Here is a 16,457-nt window from a genome sequence, read left to right as displayed (position 1 = left end):
ATATTATATTTTTATGAATAATTCATTTTTAAATTCTTACTTTATTCAATTTATAGCAATTTGGAGAGTTTTTGCCCCACGAAGCGTAACAATTTGAACAGCATGAGCAAATCATATTTAAATACAAGTCTCTTCTGCCTCTGTAATTTTGCTTTACATAGAATGTCTACACACACACATACATACAAATATACACAGGCATATCGATGTAAACATAGATACGTAAGCGGATTATTTTGTGCATGACAACAAATTCGCATTGCCAGTTTTTTTCTTAAGTAATTTCTCTTGTCTGATTTCGTAATTGGGTTGCCATTGGGTTAAGACTTGCCACAGGCTGGTTGCAGCCAGTTGCTGCCACAGTCACAGCCACAGCCAGTGCCACTGCCACTGCCACTGTCTCTCGCTCGCTGTTGCTGCCACTAGCAAAACCGAAAACATCATCAACAACAGCAGCAACAGCAACAACAACAGCAACAACAACAACAACAACAATCATAACACGCTCTGCTGCAGCGTTGGCGAAATTGTAACGCAAATTGTCTCGATTCGCCGTTCATTTCTACGCGTTCTTACATCAGAGACGAGGTCATGGTCACCGAGCCCGCATCCCATCTTTGGTCAGCATCTATATGTAGCTGTAGCCGTAGCTGTAGCTGTAACTGTAATTGTATATGTATCTCACTGATTGTATCAAACTAAATGTGTCTGTATCTGCATAAGACTATATGTGTGTGTGTGTGTGTGAATCTGAAACTTTTACCAAAATATCTGTATCTATTGCTGTATCTGTATCTGACTAACTGCATCTGTGAATTTAGTCAGCATATACATATATGCTAACTGTAATTGTATCAAATGTATCTCTATCTTCATTAGACTGTATGAATGAATTTATATCTGATGCTTTTCTCTGTGTATCTGCATCTGTAAATGTATCTGTGATTGACTAAATGTATATGTATCTTAATGGATTTTGAAGTTTATTGTTTGCTTGAGTAACTCATAATTTGTATCTATGTAGGACCATTTGAATGTGTGTATCTCAACTCATTTGTATCTCTAACTGAATATATACTATAATAAATGTATGTGTATTCCAGTGTATCACTCAATGGGTCTTATAATAACAATAAAAGTATCTATTCTTACCAAATGTCTCTGAATGTGTCTGAAACTATCTAAAGTTAATTATTTGCTAATATAAATATAGTAAAGTAAATATGGGTCACTATATACAGCTGTATCTGAGCACACAATCTATCTGTATCTGAATTTTACTCATTGCAGGTGTTTTTAAGTATACGCATCCATCAAAATTTATCTGTATCTTTTCTTCATATCGTATCTATATCTCGCTATGTTTGCAATTATATCTTAATTAAAATATTTTTTTATTTGGCTAGTCACACAAAATCTGCATCTTCAGCTCTCCAAATGTATCTGTTTGCAACAATAAGCACCTGCAACTCAATGTATCTTACTTTCGCTATCTGTCTAAGTATCTGCATGTGCTCTTATTGTATCTGAATAAAAAATCTGTGTTTTCATTTTAACATAAACATGTATCTGTATCTGTGCATTTCTATCTCTAAGTGCCTGCTTGTGCTCTTCATATGTATCTATATCTTGTATTGTGTGTTCTGTATCGGTATATACCTATATATTTACATCTTTCCGTCAAAATATTCATACATATATATTCTTCGTATTTCCATCTCACATCATATATCTATTAAGTATATGTATCATCATGCTCATATATGTATATATGCCAAGCATCTACATGCGCCTCCCATGTCTGTTTATTTAACAATTTGTATCTGTAAGTATCTTGGCAAGTATCTGCATGGTTTCTCCATGCGTCTGTATCTGACATTTTGCATATGTATCTGTAGTTTTCTATCTGTATCTTTCTGCTCTCTATGTATCGGTATTTGCATATTCTCAGTCTCTCTCTATCTATCTGTCTGTCTGTCTGTCTGTCTGTCTGTCTCTCTCCCTCTGCTGCTTGGTCTGTTTTAGTTCATGGTCCTGTCCATTGTTTGGCTTTCGCTGCTGATTAGTAATCCAGCTGCTGCTGCTGCTGCTGGCCAAGTGGGCGGCAATATTCATTAACCGTTATTTCTTTTTTACATCCGAGAGAAATGAGATGGGGATGGGCGAGGTGGGGCTGACACACATATAGTATATGTAACAATGCAAATCAACAGATTAACATTTCTCATACGGTGTTTCGTTTTCTTCGGCGTGTTGTGCAAGTCTGTCCGATCAGATTCCATCTATTGCCAAATTAATTAATATACATTTTGATTCACTCAAAAGGCAACATAAATGTGTAAACAAAAGACCTATCAAACGCCATCAGAGGCAGCCGACTCATATTATATACCTATATATATATTAATATCATCAAACCAGGTGCTTACATAAACTCCACTTCACCATCAGCTAACAACAATGGCAACAGCCAGAGCAAGAGCAAACAGCAATGAGGGCAGCTGTTACAAATATAATAAGAGGCGGAAAACGTTTTCAATGTCGCACCGTTGGCTCTGATGCCCTTAATTCAATTAGATCTTGGATAAAAAGTGAGAGTTGTTAATTAGGAATTTATGTAAACGATGTAAAAGCTATAAATGAGCGTGATTAATGTTAATACTGTCCTAAGATGTGTTTTAAGATTGAAGATATTTTGTAATAGCAGTAGCGATCGATAAGCAAAGAGACCTTGTGGTCGGCATAAATATTTAGAGATGTGGAGATAGGAAGATGGGTAGACAAATAGATGTAGAGATGGATAGAGAAAATAGAGAAAAGTGGCTATAGATAAAGCATAGCTAGATAAATTGGTAAAGAAAGAAGAAGAGGTAATTAGATGGATAGATATAGATGAGTAGATAAATACAGATTGATGGACTTACATACTGATAGGTAGATAGAAAAATAGATAGATAGATAGATAGATAGATAGGTACAGATAGATAGATACACCTACAAATGAGCTCGATAGATAGATTAAGACTCATATAGCATAATAAATGGCTAATATATCTATTTCAACATCTATAAATACCTATATGGATAAAGAGGAAAAGAAAGGGAATGTAAATAAAAAACCGAATGAGGCTACTTCACCTCTATCAAATCTATTTACATTATTTTCAGCTTTCAATCGATTTGAGCAAATAAATGAAGGAAATCAATGATATAATAGATGTTAATGCTTTTAATTATTGATGCCTTTTATGAATGGAGAGATCTGCAGTTGTTTTATAGCAGTTTTGCAGTACTTCCCCAGGGGCAAACAATCAATGAATGGTGGGCAAAGGAAACAGTTTGACAAACATGACTTGAGTATTCGCTATACCCGGAATTAGTTGGAGGGTATAGCTAGTAACGATGATTAGGTAAAAATCATATGAAATGCATTTTGAATACAATAATTTCGACTCTAGTCTATCCATATATATAAGGCAGACAGTACAGGTCGTTAGCTATCCGAGAAAATCAAGTTCGTGTGTAACGCTTGATGAAGATTAACAGTCGAGACTACGACAACAAAGTAGCGGGTTATTAAGCCAGGCCACTGAGAGACAGCGAGAGTGAAACAGAGTGGGACGGCGATAGCGGGCGAGACAGAGAGCCAAAAAGAGAAAGAGTCTGAGTCTGGGAGACTGGAACTGGGAAGCAGGGCTCCAATGATGGGCAACCGGTTCGCAGTCGCACATTAACATTAAATGCAGCCAACGCACATCTTCCCTGTATTGCATAATGCAGCGACAGCATCAACAGCGGCAGCAGCAACATCGCCTACAACAACAATAACCTGATTGCAACATCTTCGGCAGATGCGCGAACAAAGTTTATGCGGAAGCAAAATGATTCTCAACAGCGCCTCAGATACAAAGTCAAAAGGAAATTGTGCACACACAAACACAAACACTCACACACACATACACACAGGTGCAGCGGCACAGTTATGTAGCAAAAGTTGGATTTTCCAAAAATACCAAAAATGAAATGAATAACCAAACAAACAAGTGTGCTCTTACACGGGCAATGCACGACTAACAGTCACCCTGGCAATGGAATCAGACAGACTTTTGATGTGGAAATGAATTGAGTTCATGCAGACATATAGAAAGTTATTAGAATCCAGATGAAAATGAGTTGAGTTAGGCAAGAAAATAATTTGATAGAGACTTGAGAACAATCAGCATACAAATCTTAAATATATTATAGCTTTATATAATATAGGGACCCGTTCTAGTCACCGCTTTAGCTATAAGCTAGTATTCATTCTATTATATGTAACTGCTATAAATAATATAATATAATATACAACAATTTTGTAGCTGTACTTTGAGATACTTTAAGATCCAGTAAAGTTCTTAAAGTCTCTTGGGTATGCAACAAAGGTGAGCTATCAAATAGCTTTATATACTTAATGAGCGTGTTCATATTAAATTTTGATAACTTTAACTAAACGTCGGCCTGAGTTGGGTTTAAATAAATGCCAGACAAGAGGACATATGCGATACGTAAAAGAATATTTTGTGCATATTTTACGAGCATTTACATGCGAAATTTTACAGCTGTCACAGTTATTGAGGTATGCTGCAGCTAACGATGGGGTATTGAAAAAAGAAGAGGGATATATTGATATATTGATATATTTCATATCTGTGTATACTTGAAGAGCATCAAATACATATAAAATTTAACAACTTGTTCGAGCTGTGTTACAAAGCACAAGAATTTACTATGGCTAAAACTGAAATATTTACTATCTGTCTGGACATTTCGAGCATAGGCGTAACAAATTTTATAGCGCCAGCTCTTAAAGTATTCGACTTGTGATAGATTGGGTTAAATTGTATGCATAGCAAATTTCAAGCTCTGGCTTGAAAAGTCTTTGATTAAGGCATAAGGAATCACTGCTCACATCAATTTTTGGTTGTGTTATTTAGAGATATCAACTATGCCTTAAGATATATACTATGTATAAGATATACATTTACTATATATTTTTCATAGGTATATCAGATATATCAGCTCATTTTAACTAGTGTTATACCACACTCCTTGCCCTGCCCATTCGCCTTGCCCCACCTGTTACCTGCACGGTCATCAAATCATCAAGTTTCCTGGTTAACCAATCAAGAGGTATTAAAACCAGTCAAAGTTGCAAGTCGCCCGTTGCATTCATCTTAAAACGTTGCTGCAGCTGTGCAGACCTTTGCACAAGTTCAATGGTGACTGGGAGTTGTGAGTCTGCATGTGCGAGTGTGTCTGTGTATGTGTGTGTGTGTGTGACATAATTGCCAGTCAGCGTGCTGCACTTTCTTTCTTTTGCCATACGCTTCCTGGCCGAAGGCAAATTGAATTGCCACCAAAAAAAAAGCCAAAATAAAAATGATAATACAAAAAATGAAATAAAATAAAATAGAATACAGTCCAAGGTAAACGGCTGCACAGTTTGCTCTACATATTTAATTAGTTTCCGTTTCCGTTCATATTTGTAATCCGTTGTCGCTGCCTGCCTGCCCGCCTGCCTGCCACGCCCCCTGGCTCACGCGCTGCGCTTTGGCCTTTGTGCATTGTTTCCCGCTGCACTGAGCGACGGTTTGCGTTAAGGCCAAACAATTGGCCCAGCTGGCAATTGTAGCAATGCCACGCGTGCCCACCCTCCCCCCTCCCGCGTTGCCCCAAGCATTGCGTAACCTATGGCCACTCATTAGAGAGGCAGGGAGAGGGGCGTATGTGTGTGTGTGAAAGAGATGGCTAGTCGCTCCCCTAGCGATTGCGTTTTTAGTTTATCATTTATTTAAACAGCCTCCAAATCCTGCTGCTCCTTAAGCATTGCTTTGTGCTCGTATGTGTCTCTATGTGTCTGTATGGGTGTGTGTGTGCGCACACACGGACACCGTTCGTATGTGGCATATTTGATTCGAGTTTGAGTCAAATTTTATTGAGCTGCACACACAATGAGCAATGGCTATTTAATTATGCTGATGAGCCAAGCACGAGTCCGGAACGTAGCCAACTGCCCTTACACCTAACGTCACCTACCGCCATCCTCCCCCACCACCCCTCTCCAGCCAGCAGAGCAAAAAAGCTGGCAACACAACACACGCACACACAGCACCAGCAGCTAACCGTAAATACTCGCCCACATCATGCAGATGTGCCCCTCGCTGGCCCCTGGTGTAGCCCCTGCGCGGTGCTGTGGCCCCTGCTCTAATGCCCGCTTCATTGCCAATCCCTGCACAGCTTTTAGCCTTGCGTGTCGCTATACCCTGTAACTAGTCGTGGAATTGGGTTGGACTACACTCGACTGGACATGGAATCAGTTTACTAATTTTTATTGGGCAATTCAAGTATAATCTTCTATTTCGAATGAGTCCTTTGATAATAGAGTAGTAGAAGCTATTACAAGGCCATAAAATACCCTGTAAATAGCTTTATTGACAAGAATTTTGATGGTATGCATGCCAAGTGCCAATTTCTTTCCATTTGTCACCTCTAAAATTAATTACAGGGTAGCTCCTAGTCGAATGCTCTGTAAAACACACTAATGTGATTAAAATACAATCTACTATATACGCTTAGATGCATGTTAAAGATATGCTCTAAGCACAAATGCTACTCGTGCTCAACCTCTGCAGTCAATGCACAACTTTACAGGGTATCTTTTAGTCTAATACCTAACGAGTAAATCCAATACAAATTATGTATATGTTGCTTAATAATCTATGGCCAAATCTACAGAGTATTTCTTCGTCGAATATTTTTTGTGAAATAGTAATAGAGACCTGTTTATATTAACTACAGAGTATCTTTTAGTCGAGCACGTTACAATAAACTATTTATATACAGGGAATCTCTTAGCCGTGCAAGCCGCGCCTTTTAATTTTCGCCTGTTTGCCTTTGGGCCAGTTGCAGGGTGTCAAGAGCTGTGCCCCGCCCCCTGCTCCTCCATTGCCTGGGGCTCATTTCATATGCATGGCCCAGGACCGGGCGCAGATTTGATGGCAACTCAAACCAGGCGTCGTTCGCCTCGACAATCTGTTTCATACTCGATATTTATGGCAACTACTATGTACTATATATATATACTTGTATAAATCTGTCTGTGTGTGTGTGTGTTTGTGTGTGTGTGAGTTCGTTTGTGTTTGTGGCTCCTTTATGAACTTACCTTTATCATCATTCTGTGCTGCAAGCGTTTGATCATCACTCATCTTGACTGATTGTCCTCGTTAATATCCTTGTTTGCTTTTGTTGTTGCTCTCTTACCGCAGCTGCATGCTCTCTCGCCCTCACACTCTCTCGCTCTCGCTCTTTCTCTTTCGCTGTCTCTCTTTGTCGTTCACTCTGTCTCTGTCACACTTTAGCACTGCTCAGACATTGGGATCGTCGCATTTAGCGTTAATATTGTCGCCTTTGTTAGCATTTTGCATTCGCCTCATGTCCTGCCTTGTGACATCCTTCGGTCGGCGTCTTTAGCTATGCAAATCTGTTGAGTCTGACGGGTATTTCCAATAATGGGCATGGCTCAACGCCTTTGCCTTTTGTTGCTGACACTTTGTTGTTGCCTCGTTTATTGTTATCGCTGTTGTTGTCGTTGTTGTTGCTGCTGCTGCTGCTGATGATGATGTTGTTGTTGTTGTTGTTGTTGTTGGCCTCACATTTTGTGCTTTTGTAGTTAGGGCTTACTGCAGGCAATTGATATGCAAAGCAATTGGGGTAAAGAAGAAAAAAAAGGACAACTTATTAGTTTGGTAACTCATCTAGTTAGGCTTCTATAAGTAAATTGTGCTACGCAGCCAAATTAGAAGATATTTGCCTTAATATATGCATTCAATACTATTAGGCTCTCATGGAACTCATTTCATTCGAGAGTACAATGAAGTAAATTGAATTTTATATTATTTTCATTTAGATTGCCCAAGCCTAGGCACTCGTTCCATTGAGGCCAAGGATTGGATTATTTACGACTGCATAAAGTTCAGAAATAGTAGATATAGGGGGCTGTTTTATTTAAAGAAGCGTAAGCATGCACAAACATGCAGGCAGTTACTCACACACCCATACACATACACATTCATACACGCTCATACTCAGCTTAGCTTGAACTGCATTTCTGACTTTACTATATTTATTTGGGTTTCCTCTTGGGGTTTGGTATCAACTATATATCGACTATATATGGACTGAAAGAGAGAACTTGACTTTATCTATTCAGCTTGTCAGCTTTATCAAGAATTTATATAGTTAATGCGATCCGACTCGCCTCCTTCTGCCTCTTAAAAAACATATTTGATAAGCAATAATAGAATAGAATAAAATCTAGCCTTATTAAATAGATTCTTTATGTCATAATATAATAAATTTATTGTATTTAGGCCTGTTTAATTACTTGTTTAATTATCTGCTTATATCGTACATAAATGTATATATGATATACAGTCCATATAAATGCACGTTCTTTCTCGTCTGTCAGCGGCTTACGTTCCGCTCAATTGTCTCTGCTCATTAAACGGAAATTGGCTGCCAGATAATGTGCAGTTTAAGCCACCTACACGACGGCTTACGCGTCGTATGCGCAATGTAAGCTTGCTATCGCATTACGTTTACGTAACGTATACGTAATGTGCGTAGCGGAAAAGATAAACGTGCGAGCGAGCAAAAGACAGAGAGAAAGAGAGAGAGAGAGAGAGAGAGGCGTAGAATAAATGAAGAAGCGGAAAATGTGCACGCTTTAAGACTTAAAGCATTACCAAAAGATAAAGTTAATTAACATTATGGTACATACACACACACACACACACACACGTACAACTAAAAGTAAGTTACAAGAATTGATAAATGGCGCACAGCAAAAGGCAAACAGAAGGAGGCCAAGCTTCGGATGCTGTAAGCAGCTTTGTATGTGTATGTGTGTGTGTGTGTGTGTGTGTGTGTGTGTGCGAGTGTGTATGTTTGCGTGTGTTTGGTTGACTTGGGTGCTACGTAGGCCTGCTTCCTGTTGTGTTTTTGCAAAACTTCTTGACACCGCTGACGCTGGCGAAATGGAAAACGTTAGATGAAGTGCCATAAAATATTCAATATCAAGTACGGCACAGCATCTCGCATAGTTGCAGGCAGGTGTGTCTTGCCAGCCAGCCCCCCTCCCTGTCGGAAGCCGCACTGTGATTGAATGAGCGTGGGCAAGTGGGAGCGTGGGGCGTGGGGCGTGCTAGGGTGTGCTGCTCGAGGAGCTGGGGTACTTAGGGGGGACAGGTGTCAAGAGTACGCAACAATGCAGTCATAAAGGCGCACCGGCCTAAGCGGGCGAGAGTTCTCAGAGCTGTGTGTACTTATGTACAGTGAGGGCTCTGATAAAGCGAACAATAAAGCGATAAAGAGCACTAAGAACTTGCTTCAGCTCTAAAGTAATAGATGTGTTTACATTGAAGAGGGTGCTCTGAAAAATTATAAACAGAAAATGAAGATAGAATACGTTCATTGGCTTCACTGTGTCTTATCCTATCAAATATGCGCATAGATAGGATTCTACTATTCGAGCTGCTCCTGAGGGATGCTTTAGTGCCTGAACTGCTGGATTCTATTTTAGTATCTGATTTAATATTCCATGGATAAGTAGTGAAATGATGAAGATAATTGAGGCAAACGTGGGAGTCCTTACGATGAATTTATATGTGTAACTCCTGCTGTGCATTTTTGAGCAGCAGATAGTATTCAGGATATCCATTGACTCGCACAATCTGGATAAGAGCTTTTGTTTTCTATACTGCTCAGGTTGTATTGCTTGTCTTTGAATGTTCTCTCCCGTAATTTCTAGTGTAACTTATGTGAAGTTATTTAATCGTATATGTACTTCTATGCATATACGATATTTATGGATGAGTAGCTGCATCTATTTTCATTATATTTCAGTTGTGCCTTAATCTTATCATATAAACTTAATCCTATATGAGTACTCGAGCAACTTCTTAAGTTTATAGCTCACATACTCGTATATTTCCCGCATATTGCGGCTGTTCGTTAATTGAGGTTTTACTGTCTCTTTGCTGCGTGCGGCAGTCGATAAGCAAATGGCCAAGCAGGGCACAGAAATCAGTTAGCGGAACCCCTGCGGTACGCCAACGAACCTTCTCTCTTTCCCCCCTATTTTGCTGCTCTCTGTCTGCCTACTCTTTCTCTCTCGCTCTCGCTCTCGCTCTCGCTATCGCTCTCTCGAGCTCACCTGCACTGCTTCGTTTGTTGTTTTGCTTAGCACACAAATCGTCAAAATATATTTTTTATTACAACAATAAGAGCAGCTCAGGTAGCTATGTGGCGGCGCTTATTTTAATTTTCTTTTATTTTTCATTTTGTTTTTTGGGCGTGACCTCAGGGCATTTCGTTAGGAAGCTGGCCTGCGCCTTGAGCTAGGCTACACTTTTTGGCCTTTCGCTGGCTGCCTCGTCGCGTCGGTTGCGCGCTACTTAAGTGCAGCACATCAAGCGCTAATTTATGGGCCAAAAATACAAAACAAAAAAGAGCAGAAATCACAAAAAAAAAAAAAAAACAAAAAAAAACAGAAGCAGAAAAACAGCAAAACAGAAACGGAAAAACAACAAAAAGTAAGGCAATGCCACAAGCCACAACCGCAAAGGCCGCAATAGGGCACACAGCAAACGCCACGCCCCCTCGACCATTCGGCAACACATGTGCAAACAAACGCAAATACAAACACACGCCAACAGAGCAGTACCCACCCACCCATACACACACATACACACATTTACATATATGCTGCATTGAAAATGTTCGCCGATTTACCTTAAAAGATGTTTAATTGCTTTTTATTGCATTTGTTTGTAGCAGTTGTTGCAGTTGTTGTTGCTGCTGTTTTCTTTATGTAATCGCTGAACAACGCACAGGATATGCACACAGGCGCGCGCACACGCATATGTGTGTGAGTGTGTGTCTGTGTGTTTGTTTGTGTGTATTTACATTTCAATTTGCCCAATGCACTAGTTACTATTTATATATACACACACACACACGCGCATACACATACCAATATATACATACATATGCAGGCTGCATTCGATTGTTGCAATTGGCTCTTCTGCTCTCCTTTTGCTCCCTTCTCCTTTTACAGCGGCTACTTCAATTGGCCGCAGCTGGGCACACTTTTGTTATTATTATTGCGCTTTCTGTTACTGCTGCTTCTTCTTCTTCTTCAACTCTTGTTGCTTGCTGCTGCTTCTGTTGTTGTTGTATGTATGTATGTATATATTTTACATTAATTACATTTTTATTTTAGTCGCAACTCTCTATGCAACAATGCTGGCCCAGCAAGCACAGCGGCGCTGGCAAAAGCAACAAAAATGAAAACAGCGCTGGCACGCACATTGTTTGACACACAAACACACACACACACGCATACCACGACAAATGGCGACGACGACGGCGACGACAACGGCAACGACGACGACGACGACGACGACGGCGGCGTTGCACGCACACACCTCAAGCCGAGAAGTGTTATTACAATTTACTGTTGATTTCTTTTTCTGGTTTGAAGCGCGTGCGAGCGAGCGCGCAACAGCACAGGCGTCACAGTTACTGTAAGTGTGTGCGTGCGTGTTTGTTCGTTCGTTCGTTCGTTGCTGTGTATGTGTTAGTTTGGTCTTGGCTTGTGCGAAAGCGTGCGAAAGAGCGCGAAAATGTAGGTTAGTTTCCGTTATATCCTGCTTTACAACAACAACAATATGCACATTTCACTCTATTTTTGGGCGCAGAAGACTTTTTCGCTGCTTGCACTTGTAAATCTCTGTTTCTCAGACTCGCTAAGTGTATGTGTGTGAGTGTGTGTGGGTAGGAGTGTGTGAGTGTGTATGTCCCTCAGTCTGTGTGTGTGTGTCAGTGTGCTGTCTTTTCTTATATACGTATATATATGATATTTTTTTGGTTTTTTCTTTTTTTTTTTTTTTTTTGTATTATTTTATTTGTTCTTTTGTATTTGTGTGGCTCGCACTACGGACGCGTGCATTGCAATGGCGACTGCTCGGTTCTAAGGTTCGTTGGTGACTGACTGCGAGCAAACGGGTTTTCCTTTCCGTTTGACGTAATCTGCAGAGCAGCCAGACGATTAAGTGCCAACGAAATTTCCCCCTATAGCGCACATGCCAGGACACGCGCGCTCTCTCTCGCTCTCTCTCGCTCTCTCTCTGTTCCAGTGGCGTGTGCCATGTGCGTGTCGCAGCGACCCACGGCGTATGTTTTGGCCAAAATGTCAGAAGTAGCCGACCAACCAGGCTAAGCAGTCGAAGAAAATCAAAACGTGGCTTGGACTCGGCTAAACTCGTCATTGCCAGCGTCGATTTGGCACAGTTTACTTCTTTTCTTTTACTCCTGCCGGCATAAACAAATGCGCTGCTGGGCATGACGAATTTCCCACTATTCTGGCTTCGTGCTGGCGTTGTTGCTGCCTCTGTTGCTACCGCTGCTGTTGCTGCTGCTACTGCTGCTGCTGCTGCTGCTGCTGCACCGCAGGCCGCTGTCTAAAAACGTCAAAATTATTAAGCCCCAAATATGGGCCACTGACTAACAAAAGATGAATTGGATGCTGCGACGCCAGCTCTTTGCTCGCCATTCAATCGAAAGCCAAGTTAACTGTAATTCTTAACCGGTGTGCCACATGGCGTATACTTCATTTCATTTTCGGCCTTGAGGGCCGCGAGATGGCGAGAGCGAGAGAGATAGAGTGGAAGCAAGAGAGAGAAAGGTGAAGTGTTTGCCAGCGACTTCTCAATGCAATTGCAGCAGAGCGTATAAATAACGTTTTATTCATTATTTAAATAGAAACTTATTTAAATTTAGGTCTGTCTGCGTGTGAAAGAGAAGTGTGTGTGAGTGTGTGAGTGTGAGTGTGAGTGTGCTTGAGCACGTGTGCTTTGATAGCCAATCGGAAAACAGACGAAGTATAACTGAAATTAAACATTATTCTTAGTTGGTGCTCTCCTCCTCGATTCTCATAAATTCAACTAGGCTCATGAGTTCAAGTCGAGAGTATATTTTATATATGTGCATACGTATATATTATTTGTTGAAATGTTTCTATTTTTCAATATTTTCATGTTTCCTTGCCTCTATTGCATATTTCTACATACATACTTATCTATGCTTGTATCAATGCACATTATACCAAATTCAGCTCAAGTTCATTAAATTATTTGTTTGAATAGTGCGTTTCTCCCTAATTCTTAAATATTTAAATTAGATCTGAAGGTTTCGCACACTATATGTCAAGGCAACCGGCTCATTCTGGATTCTAGTTGAGCTCGAAACTGATAAGAAATGTTGCTCAAGATTATTGTAAAGAGTGGGCAGCAATAAATGTTGTAGTTAATGAAAATAAATCAAATTGTTTTCTAAAAATATTACTATATATATTAATGAGTTAATTTAATATGAAATAAATTTAATTTCGTTTTATTTTTATCAATTTTATTACTCGTATGTGCCAACTTCTTAAGCGACCCACTCGCTTGTTTGTTTTACGCCCTTATAGGAATACACATATTCCAATCACTCGCTCAGTGCGCAACTGGAGCTCGTATAGCTCGCAGCTCTAGAAGATCTGAACGAGAGAAGAACATAAACGCAGCTTGGAGACTGATAAGCCAGAGACGAGTTGAGTTATCGGTAACAGCTACTTAACGGAAGTAAGCTTGAAGCAGGGCAGCTCTACTCAAGGCCCTAACAATAGCCAGCCGCGCCATGCTCTGGCAAAAGCTGCTGCCAGTTCTGCTCCTGGCGGTTGCCCTAGCCGCTGCCACGCCCACTTCGAATCACTCTAGTCAATATGAGGAGTCCACGCAGCGTATACTTGATGTGGCCACGCAGCGAATGCGCGTCATATGGGATATGCGCCGACGCATCTTTCTGCAGCTCACCTCGAAGGGTAAGTCTCCGCTGGGTGGCCAGGCGCCCAGCAAGCAGGAAGTGGAAACGGAGACCTACAAGCTGCTCCACGAACTGGCGGCCAATCTGAGTGTTGTGCCCGTGGAGCAGCTGCGTGATCCGTTGCTACGTCGTCGCGTTCAACGCCTGGCCAAACTCCAGCTGCACGGTTTGCGGCCCGACGACTATGAACAGGCCAAGGATCTGCTGAGAACCATGCAGAATTTCATCAGCGGCGCCTTGGTCTGCACCAGCGACGATTGCTCGGCGCGCAGACCGTTGGCCATGTACCCCCAGCTCTACAATCTGAATATGCACACAAGGGTGTACGAGGATCTGAAAACGAACTGGTTCTACTGGCGCATAGCCATCAATGACAAGGATACGGCCAGGTCCACGTTCATCGACTATGTGCGCCTCCTGCGAATCGCTGCCACCTACAATGGGCATGTGACGCCGTCCAGAACCTGGTATTTGTATTACGATACGGAGAACTTCCAGGCCGAAATGGAGGAGGGTAAGAGAAGTTTTTTATTTTTGTTTATTTGCGGTAGTTCATCTATATATATGATAGAGGAACTTATCATTGGCATTACTATATATACATATCTATATATCTAACCCTACTGCTTAGTTATCTGGGAGATAATGCCGCTCTATAGGGAGATGCACGCCTATTTGAGGCACTCGGCCAAACTCGCCTACCCCAAGGCCAATATCAAAGATGACGGCGCCATCTCAGCGCCCGTGTTCGACCAAATGCTGTCGCAGGCCTGGTACTCGCACCAGATCTTCCGCACGCCCTATCCCAAGGATCAGTTGCCCTCAGTGCATCATCGTCTGGAGGAGGTGCTCGTGACACCTGTCAAGATTAACAACAAGGCAACCGAGTTCTTCGAGTCGCTGGGTCTCAATAAGATGTCTAGGTGAGATTTAGAGTAACTCTAAGTCGGCCAACCTCAATGCTTATGTTTTTCCTTTACAGCAACTTCTATGAGCGCTTCTTACGGCGCATGAATGATGATGAAGGCGGTCCGGATTGCAAGTCTCAAGTCTACTACTTTCCACCAGATGTCGCGATGCGGTATTGTCCCAAGCCCAACTACAAGAAGCTGATGCAAATCCATGGCACCATGGCCGAGCTGCAGTATAATATCTACAAGCGTGAGCTACCGTTTGGCTTAGATACGGAACCCTGTCCGGGCTTTGCTGCCGCGCTAGGCGAGACTGCGGTGCTGGCTTCGGGCACGCCACGTCATCTGCATCGCCTGTACATCCTGTTGAATGACAGCTTAACGGAGAATCAGTCCCTGAATCGACTCTTCCGCATGGGCGTACACACGCTCTTGGCTGTGCCGCAGTATTTCATCAACGATAAATTCCTTGTGGATGTCATGGACGGTCGCATTGGCGTACAGGACTACAACTGCGCCTATTGGCGTCTGCAGGATAAATTTGCGGGCGTACAGCCTCCCAGATGGCGTACTGCTAAGGACTTTGATTTGGACTATAAATTTTATCGTGGCCTACAGCCAGAGAAATCCAGTACAAGGTAAGCAGAAATATTATTTTTAGCTGGAGAAATTCTTTAGAGGAATTCTAATATAGATTTCCATGCCTAGAATAATTATTTGTCCTTTCATATATACATTTCTACAATATTTCCAGTTTTAAATAGTTTTTCTTCTGCCATATAATCCTGCTAGTCTTATATAGTCTTCACTGTTATTCTTGTTTCGTATTTTGTCTATCTTGTCTAAGTGTTCTCTCTTCTTCTTCCCAGAAAATTCATCAGTGAGGTTCTTGGCTTCCAGTTTTATCGCTCTTTTTGCATAGCTAGCCAACAATATAAGCCCGGAGATCCCAACTTCCCGCTGCACAATTGCGATTTTCACAAAAGCACTGAGGCGGGAGACTTGATGCGGTACGTATAGCTGCTCAACTTAGTTCTATATGCCATATACCCTATATTATTATTTGCATAGGGAAATGATGAAATTGGGCGCCACGAAGCATTGGCGCGACATCATGTTTATAGCCACAGGTGAACGCAAGCTGAGTGGGCGCGGCATCTTGGAATACTTTGCCCCGCTCTTCACCTGGCTGAAGGAGCGGAATATGCAGCTTGAATTGGAGCCGGGCTGGGAAGCAGATGAGTGTGAGTAGTACAAACTTAAGAATATATATACCTATAACTATTACCATACTTTTCGATTATTTCTGGCTTCTAGTGTGCCGCAATGAATAACAACGGGATTATACTTATCTTACATCAATGCCTAAAAGCCTATAAATAAATATCAGGCTTTATATCGGGTCTACAGTTTATATAGCACGAGCTACAAACAATCTATGCATTATAATCGATGTCTATACCTGTACACAAATATGTGTCTATATCTATACCTAAAAATATAAATATATATGTATATTTTTCAGTATATATATATCCATATCTAACCATATCTCTATTTTGCCTTACTGTCAAAAATATG

At 41.2% G+C, this 16,457-nt stretch overlaps 2 protein-coding genes across 12 annotated transcripts in view; one reads left to right on the top strand and one right to left on the bottom strand.

Moving 5' to 3' along the window:
* Window positions 1–11,927, bottom strand: part of LOC6578407 (sodium channel protein 60E) — a 38,031-nt gene extending 26,104 nt beyond the window's left edge. For all 11 annotated transcript variants that reach the window (XM_032730648.2, XM_044010426.1, XM_044010424.1 and 8 more), the window contains exons 1-2: window positions 10,831–11,927; window positions 7,202–7,718 (exon numbers count right to left, since the gene is read on the bottom strand). In XM_032730648.2, the coding sequence (XP_032586539.2) occupies window positions 7,202–7,244 (43 nt within the window). In that variant the 5' untranslated portion in view covers window positions 7,245–7,718; window positions 10,831–11,927. The remainder of the gene's footprint in view (window positions 1–7,201; window positions 7,719–10,830) is intronic.
* Window positions 11,928–13,578: 1,651 nt separating this feature from the next.
* LOC6578404 (angiotensin-converting enzyme) lies at window positions 13,579–16,427 on the top strand. The gene is made up of 6 exons (XM_002004280.4): window positions 13,579–14,479; window positions 14,597–14,888; window positions 14,948–15,514; window positions 15,746–15,886; window positions 15,948–16,120; window positions 16,194–16,427. Exons 1-6 carry the CDS (start codon window positions 13,780–13,782, stop codon window positions 16,208–16,210), a joined length of 1,890 nt encoding a protein of 629 aa, XP_002004316.2. The 5' UTR covers window positions 13,579–13,779; the 3' UTR covers window positions 16,211–16,427.
* Window positions 16,428–16,457: the final 30 nt, after the last annotated feature.

Source organism: Drosophila mojavensis, unplaced genomic scaffold, assembly GCF_018153725.1.
Source record: "Drosophila mojavensis isolate 15081-1352.22 unplaced genomic scaffold, ASM1815372v1 contig_80, whole genome shotgun sequence".
Taxonomy (NCBI): domain Eukaryota; kingdom Metazoa; phylum Arthropoda; class Insecta; order Diptera; family Drosophilidae; genus Drosophila; species Drosophila mojavensis.
This window is presented reverse-complemented; position numbering and strand designations above follow the sequence as displayed.

Bases quoted from the DNA above. Each gene is read 5' to 3' on its own strand.
- LOC6578404 (XM_002004280.4), top strand. From the start codon at position 13,780: ATGCTCTGGCAAAAGCTGCTGCCAGTTCTGCTCCTGGCGGTTGCCCTA. The intron at 14,480-14,596 runs GTAAGAGAAGTT...CCTACTGCTTAG, and splicing joins CCAGGCCGAAATGGAGGAGG to TTATCTGGGAGATAATGCCG. The intron at 15,887-15,947 runs GTACGTATAGCT...TTATTTGCATAG, and splicing joins GAGGCGGGAGACTTGATGCG to GGAAATGATGAAATTGGGCG.